The sequence below is a fragment of the Mytilus edulis genome, chromosome 9 (genome assembly GCF_963676685.1).
Source record: "Mytilus edulis chromosome 9, xbMytEdul2.2, whole genome shotgun sequence".
NCBI lineage: Eukaryota > Metazoa > Mollusca > Bivalvia > Mytilida > Mytilidae > Mytilus > Mytilus edulis.
The window spans coordinates 83716286-83730057 of NC_092352.1; the positions used below are offsets into that span (position 1 = coordinate 83716286).

Sequence of the window (13772 nt, forward strand, 5' to 3'; positions counted from 1 at the left end):
CATTTAGAAACTAAAAAACAAACTTTTATGTATTGCCTGAAAGAAAAACCTGACTCAAGACAAAATAAATATATCCTTTCCTCCCTCCACCTTTGAAGTTAAATGGTTGCTCACTAAGTCAATTGTTTCTAGTTGATGACAAGACACAAAAGAAAGTGAAACAGAACTGGTTTAATTTGTTATTTTTTTCTTATATAGTGTTATAAAGTGTTAATATTTACAACCTGAATGAGCTTAAAGCTAACCTCAATATGCCTACCTACTACTGTTTTTGAGTAAAACATTAAAGACATCCAAAACCTAGCTGTCATTAAAGGGAGTTAACTCTAATGGATTTATCAAATACTTTTGTAGCAAACTTGATGTTTTTGCACCATCACATTTTCTCTATCTATTATAATTCTCAAGATTTAAAAGATTTAATGTATTTACCCTTATGTTTCATTTTAAGCCATGCAGGCAATGTATCTTTTAAACAAGAATTAAAAAATAGCTTCTCCAAGTGCAGCTAGATACGACCGCAAAGGTCTAACTCTAGATAGTTGGGGCAAATATGGACGCAATATTCTCGCTTGATACAGGTCTGAAGCTGAATTTTAATATTTGACACATAATATAAAAAAAGAAGATGTGGTATGATTGCCAATGAGCCAACTCTCCACAAGAGACCAAAATGAAAGAGAAATTAACAACTATAGGTCACTGTACGGCCTTCAACAATGAGCAAAGCCTATACCGCATAATTAGCTATAAAAGGCCCTGAGATGACAATGTAAAACAATTCAAACAAGGAAACTAACTGCCTAATTTATGTATAAACAAGAGGCTGTCACAACGACAGCAAACCGGATTTATTAATATTTATTTGTGTCCTGGCAATATCACAAGAACCATTACTGATGAATGGTGAAAGTGAAAATCGTCAATATCAAATTTGACCTCCATTTTGTCATCAGTATCAACATCTTAAAATTTGAAAAGCTTAGATTGAATGGTTCATGAGTAAATGCAACAACGTGAATGGAAACGCCATTTCACAATCTTTCAAGAGCCACAACTCCTGAACCGTAAAAGTCAAAATCGTCATTATTGAACTTGACCTCTAATTTGCCATCAGTAACAACATATAAAAATTTCAAAAGCTTTGGTTGAATGGTTCATGAGAAAATGCACGGACACGACTGGAAACACCATTTTTCAATATTTCAAGAACCATAACTCCTGAACGGTAAAAGTCAAAATCGTCATTATTGAACTTGACCTCCATTTTGTCATCAGTAACAACATATTAAAATTTGGGAAGCTTTGGTAAAACAGTTCATGCGTAAATGCACGAACACGACTGGAAACACCATTTTTCAATCTTTCAAGAACCATAACTCCTGAACGGTAAAAGTCAAAATCGTCATTATTAAACTGGACCTCCATTTTGTCATCAGTAACAACATATTAAAATTTGGGAAGCTTAGGTAGAACAGTTCATGCATAAATGCACGGACACGACTGGAAACTCCATTTTTCAATCTTTCAAGAACCATAACTCCTGAACGGTAAAAGTCAAAATCGCCATTATTGGACTTGATCTCCATTTTGTCATCAGTAACAACATATTAAAATTTGGAAAGCTTACACTACAAACCATTAAAGTCTGAAATGGCCTATATCTGTACTCGACTGTACTGATTTTTACTCGACTAGTCTGAATTGGTCTGACTTTTACTTGACATTACTCGACCCAAGTCTGAACCATACTTGACTGTACTGAATCGTACTTGACCCTTATCTTTGCCGTTGAAAATAGTCTGAACTATTACTCGACCAGTCTAAAACAGTCTTAACCCATTCTCGACATGTACCCGACCTATTTTTCCAGTCTTAACCATACTTAACCAAAGGTCTGAACAATACTCGACCAGTCTGAACCATACTAGACCAAAAAACCTCTACTTTCTCCACTGTTAAAATAAATTTCTTTTTAACTGACATATATAACAACAGCCAACAAAATTTATAAAAGATTTTAACCTTATAAAAGAAATATATCTCTGATTATATTTAGGATAAAAAAAAATATCTTATATATAACTTATATCAAAAAGGGATAAAATCAAATAAATAAATAAAATTGTTTTTCTGATTAGTGGTAAAACATAAAATATAACCTCTGCTTGGGGCAAACTTATAAATAAGATCACACCTGGTCAGTGGTATGAAATTCTAAATAACATTGATTCAAAATTGCAACATCCTGTTTAAATTAATTAACAAGGCCTTTCGAATATACATGTATGTACTAGATAAGTAATACACGAATTTAAGAAAATAGGGCTTTCTTTTTACCTGTAAAACACACATGTACTGAGGTAATTAGAACATATTAAAGTGCTTTATGTATGCCATGTTAATTTGACAAAAAAATACTTAAATTAATTGAAATTTTTTTTTACTAATACTTTGGAATACATTTCCTTATTTGAAAAGGTTATCAAGGATTGCTATGGAAATTCTATTATAACGATTATATTAAATTCTTGGTTTAATAAAACAAAACAATTAAGCTCTCATTTTTTTAAAATTTATTAAGTTGTTTTATATACTATTTTATATATATCTTAATAAAAAACATTCACTGCATTATTACCTGAACTTAATTGACACCATAAATTTATACTAGGCTTAAGTAAATGGTGAAAATAGTCCAGTTACCATAAAATACTTCCGAAATATTCATAAAATTTTGAATAATATCGAAAATATTAGTCACAATTCATTTTTTTAGATTATTTGATCAGTTTGTTTCATTTATATTTTAAAAGTTGATATATATTATCATGTTAGTGTTGATTACTATTGAGTTGAAGTTATATTATGATTGATTATTGTGAAATTTTAATTTCAATGCTGTATTGAATTTTAATTTTAATTTTAAGGTGTTGTTCAAATTTAATTTTTATTTAGAAAATTACTAAATTGATAAAATTCAGTTGATAGATACAAAGAATAGGTCTAGTTTGGTTAAGACTTGGTCGAGTATGGTTCAGACTAGGTCGAGAATGGTTCAGACTAGGTCGAGTACGGTTCAGACTAGGTCGAGTACGGTTCAGACTAGGTCGAGTACGGTTCAGATTCGTATAAAACGGTTAAGTACTGGTCAAGTACACATTCAGACTGTTAAGTATGGTTCAGACTACAGTCGAGTATCATCAAGTAAATCTCAGACGAATTCAGACTGGTCGAGTAAAAATCAGTACAGTCGAGTACAGATATAGGCCATTTCAGACTTTTAATGGTTTGTAGTGTTAGGTAGAACAGTTCATGCGTAAATGCAGGGACACGACTGGAAACTCCATTTTTCAATCTTTCAAGAACCATAACTCCTGAACAGTAAAAGTCAAAATCGTCATTATTGAACTTGACCTCTATTTTGTCATCAGTAACAACATATTAAAATTTGGGAAGCTTTGGTAAAACAGTTCATGCGTAAATGCACGAACACGACTGGAAACACCATTTTTCAATCTTTCAAGAACCATAACTCCTGAACGGTAAAAGTCAAAATCGTCATTATTAAACTTGACCTCCATTTTGTCATCAGTAACAACATATTAAAATTTGGGAAGCTTAGGTAGAACAGTTCATGCGTAAATGCACGGACACGACTGGAAACTCCATTTTTCAATCTTTCAAGAACCATAACTCCTGAACGGTAAAAGTCAAAATCGCCATTATTGGACTTGATCTCCATTTTGTCATCAGTAACAACATATTAAAATTTGGAAAGCTTAGGTAGAACAGTTCATGCGTAAATGCAGGGACACGACTGGAAACTCCATTTTTCAATCTTTCAAGAACCATAACTCCTGAACGGTAAAAGTCAAAATCGCCATTATTGGACTTGATCTCCATTTTGTCATCAGTAACAACATATTAAAATTTGGAAAGCTTAGGTAGAACAGTTCATGCGTAAATTCAGGGACACGACTGGAAACACCATTTTTCAATCTTTCAAGAACCATAACTCTTGAACAGTAAAAGTCAAAATCGCCATTATTGAACTTGACCTTCATTTAGTTGTCAGTAACAACATATTAAAATTTTAAAAGCTTTGGTTGAACGGTTCATGAGTTAATGCACGGACAACATTTGATTCCCGCCCGCCCGACCGCCCGCCCACCGTACATCCCCAAATCAATAACCGACATTTTTGTCACAAAAATCCGGTTAAAAATGAATATGTTTCTGACACAGAAGAACTGTAGTAAAAAAACTTAGAATTGGTTATATAATTTGAATTTATACTCAATTTTATGCTTTTGTGCAATACTCTATGCTATTGCGAATTGCCCCCTTCCCAAGTCCCAAAATTTAGAGAAAATTACTCCCCCAACCTTTTTTCAAAAAAAAAAAAAAGATATTCATTAATCAGCATAAATTTAATATAACTTCTCAAAGTAAATTAGTAAAAAGTTGTTAATGGAATATTAAGCTTCTCAATGATAAAATTTTGTGTTTGACAAACTACTATATAAGCAGTGTAATTTTTCTGAAAGAATGCTTGGTTCAAATGTTTTTTGAAATTTTTATATTTTTTTCAAAGGGTCAAAGTAAATTTTTGCCAAAATTTTAAGAGAATTAAACAAGCCAAATTTATTTCAGTGAAGGTGTTGGGTACCACCTTAATTGTCTATTAACCAAGAAACCCTTGCTTTTCCCCCTTTTTTGCCCCTAATTCCTAAACTGTTTGAGCCCCCCCCCCCCCCTCCCTATGGAAACTTGAGGTATAAGTTCAGAGAGATCCATATATACACTTTAAACTTGTTTCATCTGAGCGTCACTGATTAGTCTTGTTTGGACGAAATGTGAGTCTTGCATATTAAAATTAAAACCTGGTACATTCGGTTAGCTATTATTCATGTGTTTCTCTGTCCTATATGTTCTCCCATTTATTTGTATTGTAGTCCTGTCATTTAATGTTACAAGGAAGCTGTTAAAACCAAGAGTTCCAAATGGTGAAGTTGAAATCATTGCTTTGTAAATTTTACGGATGCCATCACAAGTTGGTTAACCTTATGGAATAAAGGTTTCACAAATGATATCAGATATGATCCTTATGTTGTAACTACAATCCCCTTCCCTTTCATGAATGTGACCTACCAAATTAGACTATTTACCGGATTTGTTATCACATAAGCAGCACGACAGGTGCCACATGCGGAGCAGGATCTGCTACCCTTCTGGAGCACCTGAGATCACCCCTAGTTTTTGGTTGGGTTTGTGTTGTTTATTCTTTGGTTTTCTATGTTGTGCCATGTGTACTGTGGTTTGTCTGTTTGTCTTTTTCAATTTTTAGCCATGGCATTGTCAGTTTGTTTTTGATTCATGAGTTTGACTGTCCCTTTGGTATCTTTCGTCCCTCTTTTAATGTTGTCATTTTAATGTTATTTTTAACATTGTCATAAAAGTGGCAGGTATGGCATGCCACAAAACTAGGTTCAACCCACCATTAGTTTTTAAAATGTCCTGTACCAAGTCAGGAACATGGCCATTGTTATATTATAGTTCGTCTCTGTATGTGTTACAATTTAATGTTGTGTTTCTGTTGTGTTGTAGTTCTCTTATATTTGATGTGTTTCCGTCAGTTATAGTTTGTAACCTGGACAAGTTATTGTCTAGAAACTCATTCCTAAACTGTTCACACCATCATCTCCAAAATCAATCCCAACCTATTTTTTATGGTTATAAACCTTTTGTTTGAATTTCATAGATTTATATTTACTTATACTGAAGTTATTGTCAAGAAACCAACTGTCTTCCGACGACAACGTGATACCAATATACGGAAGCAAATTTTTTGTTGCGGCCATATAAAAACTTTATTTAAGTTACCCGTAGGATCATTCAACTCATCAAGTTGAATTGAAATTGGAATGGTCTTGTAATTTCAGATGAGAATTGAGATGTTAAGCTAGCTACAAAAGCAGACTTAAACCACCATTTTCTACATAAGGAAATGCATGTACATGTACTAAGTCAGGAATATGACAGTTGTTTTGATGTGTCTAAGCTTTGGATTTTGCTATTTGATAAGAGACTTCCAGATTTGAAAATTCCATTGAGTTCAGTAATTTAATTATTTCACTTTTTACTTAGTGAAAAAGATATGCAAATGTCTAGGTTGCACTATGAAAATACAGCTGTTTTATAAACAACGCCTCTTTGGGGGAGATATATAATATTCATAGATTATTTGGTTTGTTGACATACTGCTTCCCAGATATGATCTATATGTTGTATCACAAAGAGACGTAAATGTAACCAACAAGAAAACATACTTCTGCAGTGAAAAATGAATTCTGAAGTAGGCAAAAAGTAAAGGTAGTGGTAGTAGATAATTTTAGTATTAGTTTAAAATCCAACAATTTCGGGCATATAAATGTTGAAAATATGCATCACAGCCCTATGTTATTTGAATAAAATAGTAGTGCAAATTAACTTTCCATTTTAGGACATAATTTTTCATAGTAAAAGTGTCACAGTTTTAGCTGCAAAGGAAGTTTTATGGGAATTTGCATTGTCTATATGTTTGCATAAATGCAACCTGTAAATTACCTGAATGTTTACTTTCCCATTCAAAATAGATTGTAAATCTTAAACCAACAGAATCAATACATTCATTTATTACAATATCACTGATTGCACCTTTACATAGATTTTATATAATGTTTTAAAATTTTTCAAACCAGGGAAAAAGAATACCTGTACAAGATGGCGTTATCAAAATCTGTCATAAAAGCTCAGGATATTATTTCTTGTAACCTTTGTGAATCAGAAACCAAATTGAAATGGAAATGCCTTGACTGTGACTTGCTAATGTGTAATAAGTGTTGTGACAAAGTTCATCCAAAGTTTAAAAATGCCAAAGACCACACAATAGTAGATATAAAGCAGGTAGGAATCGGTGGTACCAATAGATACTTAGACTTTACAAACATTAAGTGCCAAGTACACACAATCCAATCATGTTGTATTTTCTGTAGTAATTGCGATGAACCTGCCTGTCCAAGCTGTATTACAAAAGGTCATGCTGGACATACTTTCATTGAAATTAAAGAAGCGTATGAAATGAAAGTAGAATGGCTAAAAAGTCAGAAAGGAAAATTAGTAATGAAGGAGAAGAAGATAGATGATGTTGAGAAAACACTTGATCAAGTAACAGTCCGGGAGAATTCCAATTGTCAGAAAACCATTCAAGATATTCAACATCAAAGGGAAGCTTTAAAAGAAGAGGTGGATAAATATGCTATCAAACTAATAGAAGAAGTTACTCAGAAAACAAAAGCCATCAAAGATTCAATTTCTGAAGAGGAGAAAAAAGTCAAAACAAACAGACAAAAAGTGAAAAATAATTCTAAGACATCAGAGGAAATTCTTACAACAATGGACACATCGTTTTTCTTTAAAAATGTTAACATCATAGCAAAATCCATAGATGATGATGAAGATGGGGTCAACGTTATCCATAAAAATGTGCCAAAGTTTAAGCCAGGAAGCATGTCACAATTGAATATTGTGACATTGTTCGGAGACATTAGTTCCAACAATACTGTAACAGATTTTAAAGTTAACAATGAGTTTACCACTGGATTGAAAATGTGTCACTATATATCTGGTTGTTCTGATGGGTCATTGTGGATAGGTGATAGTGTATCTAAGCTCTTGCAAAAAGTAAAGCTAGAGGGGAACATTCTCACAACAGTATTAACCATAAACACTGCACTACGAGGTATAGCAGTCACACATAGTAATGATCTACTGATTACAGATGCAACATCAAAGCTTAAACTTATCAATGGAAAGACTGGGAAAGTCAGTGACTCAAAGTACAGTGTGGATCCATTATTGATAATATTTGTTCATATAACCAGTGATCACAAGGTTATTGTGGGTGCAATGAGTCCTGGTAAAATCTTCCCTGTGACAGGAAGAAGAGTGGTGATTGTTATGGATCATGAGGGGAATCAACTCACTGTGTATGAACAAGATAAACATAAACAAAGAATATTTGCATTCCCTCATCGTATTACTACCATTAGTAATAGGAATATCTTTGTTGTTGATTGCCTTTCATATGATGAAAGAGGAAGTATTTTGGTATTAGGTAAGAGTAGTGATGTTTTAAATGTATACACTGGTTGTGGTCAAGATATAAATACAGAAGATAAACCATTTAAACCAGTCAGTATAACAACTACCCCATCAGACAAGGTAATTGTAATAGAACATTACAATCACCTCCACATCCTTGACAGTTCTGGTAACTTGTTATTCTACTACAATACCATGGATATAGGAATACAGAGTCCATATTGCCTTTTTTTCACCAGTCCAACAACATTCTACCTGGGATGTTCACTGCCTCTGAAGAGTACAACAAATGCAAAACTCTATGAGATTCAGTGTTCAGGATTCTAATAACAATTTGTGGGAAATCAAATAATTCTTTATCTGAAACTTTAAGGAATACCGGAACAGAAATTTCAATGAAACTTTTCATGTATCAAATGGATAAAAAAAAAATAAAAAATATTTATGAAAAAGATATTCAGCTTATACAAATATTGTCATATCCTATAAAAAAAACAAATTTCGCAAGTAATTTGTAATGTGGTTTTCAAACTATAGATTGACAGCAATCCAAAACTAGGTGCTCCGCAGGGCGCAGCTTTATACGACTGCAGAGGTCGAACCCTGAACAGTTGGGGCAAGTATGGACAAAACATTCAAGCGTGATACAGCTCTGAATTTGGATTGTGATCAAATTTTTGACATTACATGGTTTTTTTTACACAAAACAAATGTCAAGATTTTACAAATCAATTAAAGATTTCTTCTTCAAACTTATTTAAATCTAAAATTAATAAATAGTTGACACAGCATAGGTTTCTGACACAGAATGAATGTGTTCTAATGAACTTAAAATTTTTGTTTTCTCTTAGAGCAATTCACTATGCTGTTGAATATTAATCCTCTCAAAAAAATGTTTGAAGAAATTTTCTTTTTTATTTATGAAATTTCAAATGAGAAAAATTGAACCCAATTTTTTTAATCACATCCCCCTTTCCCTTATTCCAAAACTAATCTCAATTAAAATTTCTAATGGAGTTTGCAACAATAACTACTCATTTAAATACATCATAAAATATTAAGATGTAAAAAAACTGCTTGTTATCACTGAATGGTAAAGATTATTTTAATTTATCAGTTGGTAGTAAAAAGTGAATATACATTGTATATTGTTGTAACAAAGATTTAAGTTGATTCTGGACAAAGAAAGATAACTCCAATTAAAAAAAAATCTTGCTATTGCACAATATTTTGCAATTAGATATTTCTTGCTTACTATTCTGGACAAAGAAAGATAACTCTAATTAAAAAAAAATTTGCTATTTCACAATATTGTGCAATTAGATATTTCTTGCCATTGCGCAATACTGTGCAATTGAAAAGACTTGCTATTGCACAATACTTAATATAATAATTTTAGATCCTGATTTGGACCAACTTGAAAACTGGGCCCATAATAAAAAATCTAAGTACATTTTTGGATTCAGCATATCAAAGAACCCCAAGATTTCAATTTTTGTTAAAAACAGACTAAGTTTAATTTTGGACCCTTTGGACTTTAGTGTAGACCAATTTGAAAACAGGACCAAAAATGAAGAATCTACATACACAGTTAGATTTGGTATATCAAAGAACCCCATTTATTCAATTTTTGATGAAATCAAACAAAGTTTAATTTTGGACCCCAATTTGGACCAACTTGAAAACTGGGCCAATAATCAAGAATCTAAGTACATTTTTAGATTCAGCATATCAAAGAACCTAACTCATTCATTTTTTGTCAAAATCAAACTAAGTTTAATTTTGGACCCTTTGGACCTTAATGTAGACCAATTTGGAAACGGGACCAAAAGTTAAGAATCTACATACACAGTTATGACAGTTAGATTCGGCATATCAAAGAACCCCAATTATTCAATTTGGATGAAATCAAACAAAGTTTAATTTTGGACCCTTTGGGCCCCTTATTCTGTTGGGACCAAAACTCCCAAAATCAATACCAACCTTCCTTTTATGGTCATAAACCTTGTGTTTAAATTTCATAGATTTCTATTTACTTATACTAACGTTATGGTGCGAAAACCAAGAAAAATGCTTATTTGGGTCCCTTTTTGGCCCCTAATTCCTAAACTGTTGGGACCTAAACTCCCAAAATCAATACCAACCTTCCTTTTGTAGTCATTAACATTGTGTTTAAATTTCATTAATTTCTATTTTCTTAACCTAAAGTTATTGTGCGAAAACCAAGAATAATGCTTATTTGGGCCCTTTTTTGGCCCTTAATTCCTAAACTGTTGAAACCAAAACTCCCAAAATCAATCCCAACCGTTCTTTTGTGGTCATAAACCTTGTGTCAAAATTTCATAGATTTCTATTAACTTAAACTAAAGTTATAGTGCGAAAACCAAGAAAATGCTTATTTGGGCCCTTTTTGGCCCCTAATTCCTAAAATGTTGGGACCAAAACTCCCAAAATCAATACCAACCTTCCTTTTGTGGTCATAAACCTTGTGTTAAAATTTCATAGATTTCCATTCACTTTTACTAAAGTTAGAGTGCGAAAACTAAAAGTATTCGGACGACGACGACGACGACGACACAGACGACGCCAACGTGATAGCAATATACGACGAAAAATTTTTCAAATTTTGCGGTCGTATAAAAATTAGGTAGTAAATGAACATTGTTGATAGACACATTAAATGTCTGACAGTGAAAAATATAAATTTGATAATTATATGATAATATGGATCAGATAATTCTGAACTTGATTAGAAACATAACCCAGTTAACTGATTAAATGATACTAAATATTTTCTGTAAACCAAAAATTTAGATTTACAATGATTAAACATTTTCTAAGGTTTTTGAATAGATACTGTAAATTCAGAAATCATAGCAATATTTTTATTATTGCAATATTTTTTTTATTGCGAATAATGTGACAGGATTATAATCAATAAAATTTAACTAGTATTTTGATTTTTTTTATATAAATTAAACAGGGTTTTGTTATCTGCCATATGTTTATTTATTAATAACAAATATATGACCTATTGGTGACCTTCTGCTGTTGACTGCTCTATGGTCGGGTTGTTGTCTCTTTGGTACATTACCCATTTCCATTCTCAATTTTATTTATGTTATGATGATATTTTTTTTTATTTGTTTAAAACATTTAATTGTACTTTTTATAGATATGTTTTAAATAAGTGTTATAACTTTTTTTAAACTTTAGCTATCCTTTGTGAGACACAAATGATTTACATTCTGAGGGAAATAATGAGGCTGATTAATTTTTGAAAAAAACAAAAATGCAAATATGTCAAGCAACATATGTCTTTTGATATCAGATCATCATGATGTCTGACTGGTTAAACAATGTACAACAAGTTGCTTTCTTTAAAAAAAAGAAATGCAATCGTAAACCCAAATGCTTGTTTGGCATTATATATATTAGATAATTGTTTAATAAAGATGCATTGTCTTATATTACTTTTGTTGTGCATAAGAATTAGAAACTGACATTGCCTGTTTAGTGGTTTAAATAATGTAATACCGGCTTCACACATCAACGTATAGATCCGACGTACGTCGGCCAAGGTAAAAAAAATCATGCACGCTACCAAAACGCTAGTAATTTTGATGCATTCAACCTGTCAATCATATCTGTATCGTGTGCACAACGAGCTTAAAGCGTGTATTGGGTGTGCGTAAAGCGTACCATAGCGTTTCTCCTAGTCAACCTACATTCCCAACTGCAGGTCTGTCTATATATGAATGCTTGTCAATAAGTCTGTCACATTCGCCCGTCTGTTTACATGTTTACCCGTCCGTCTATGTCCACTGGTTCGTCTACATGTTCACTAGCTTTGAAATAGCTTTCGGTAAGTGCGATTATTTCAGTGATTTGTGTCTATTGTTTTTATGTAAGTGATTATAGTGCACCGTACCCATAATTTTAGGGACGCGAATTGCAACTGATATTTTACAGTTTTTTCTTGCGATGTGTTGTCCTTAAGGTTTGGTTCATTTGGGAGGGTTGGGTTTATGGCCACCACATTGTTTATGTGCCAATGTCCATTCTAAAGCCAAAAACATGTAGTACACTGGTTGTTGTTCATAATTCATGTCGGTCAAGTTGTTTTCGTAAATTATTTTGTTATCAATAAGGCTGTTTAGTTATGTCACCCCTATGGAAATAGGGGTGATATATTGTTATTGTTCCGAATTTTTCTTCCACACTTTTTGTCCAGCTTAGTTCTCGGAGATGACTTGACATACATTGATAAAACTGTACCATAATGACAATCCCCATGTACAGATGTGCAGTTAGGGTCTGGAATTTTCAAGATGGCCGCCGTTACCATGGAAACGGCAAAAATGTGAAAAACCGAAAAATGGTCCAAAATAAACGAAACTTTCAGACATTGTAACTGGTCAGGCGAAAGCGTGAAATCCATCTTAAAAACTTTCAAAATGGCTACCGTTGCCATGGAAACAGTCCAAACGTGAAAAAAACGAAAATAATTCCTTAATTAATTCATAGTAAATCAACCGTTACAGATACGACCCCTAATACTCCCCCTTTGTAACATGTTGTCTGTCCAAGGTCCCCTCTAAAAAGAATAGTAATGTTCTAAGTCCACGATAATATACTTCAGTATCACGTGACACCACCTATCTTCCTCGCGCGTGTGTCTAATTTAAGATTTTAAAGAGTTCCCTAACTATATATAGACATCACTCTTAGTCTACGAAAAGAGAAAAGGGGGGGGGGGGGGGGGGGGGGGTGTGTGTCAAAGGCATGTATACTGGACGTGTCATCTGACTTTTGTACACTCAAACTGGTTGCTGCTACTGTGACAATGTCCAGAACGGGGTGACATCCTCAGCTATTGCTTGCAATGGCAAATCTAGTGTTAGAATAACTCATTCGCCATTCATATTTTCTAATGAGAAAAGAGAAAATAGAGTATTTTTCTCAATCGTACGTGTAAATGTGTGCACTGATATTTGTCACTGAACAGCAGAAAACGTACAGAAAAGGAATAAATCAATGCAAACTGTGTCAATTTATGCTATACAAAGTATTGATCAATCAATCAAATCATGATTGAAGTGATCAAATCATGATAAGAGATCAATCAATCAAGTTTTGATATCAAACAAGTAATGAATCAAGTGCAGATATCGAAAAAAAAGTCCCCGTACCATTTTTCAAACTGCCAATCAGTCAATCAGTCAATCAATCAAATGATTAATCAATCAATGATTGATCAATCATGATCACAAACCATCAATCAACCAATCCACATATCGTTTACGTTGAGTTTATGAAAGAAAATACCTTTAGGCAGCAACCATTTGATTTTCTGGGGGGGGCTATGGTTTTTTTTTCTGTGCAAACTTTTTTTTTCGCCTTCGGCGAAGAACAATCTATTTTTTTAGCGACAAACCGAAGACAATTTTTTTCTTTCAATTTTAGCATTACATATAGTGGCAGCTGAGGGTGAAACAAACAATTTTTTTTACTCAGGGTCCAAAACAAATTATTTTTTTCACCAAAACCTGGAAACAAACTTTTTTTTCCAAAAAAAACCATAGCCCCCCCCAGAAAATCAAATGGTTGCTGCCCTAATTCTCTGT

At 32.8% G+C, this 13772-nt stretch overlaps 2 protein-coding genes across 3 annotated transcripts in view; one reads left to right on the forward strand and one right to left on the reverse strand.

Annotated features, from left to right (window-relative positions):
- LOC139489205 (tRNA methyltransferase 10 homolog A-like) overlaps positions 1 to 13772 on the reverse strand; it is a 66871-nt gene that overhangs the window by 22238 nt on the left and 30861 nt on the right. The window lies entirely within an intron of this gene.
- On the forward strand, positions 6762 to 8601 carry LOC139489202 (uncharacterized). The gene has a single exon (XM_071275393.1). The coding sequence runs from the start codon at positions 6766 to 6768 to the stop codon at positions 8470 to 8472; it is 1707 nt and encodes a 568-aa protein (XP_071131494.1). The 5' UTR covers positions 6762 to 6765; the 3' UTR covers positions 8473 to 8601.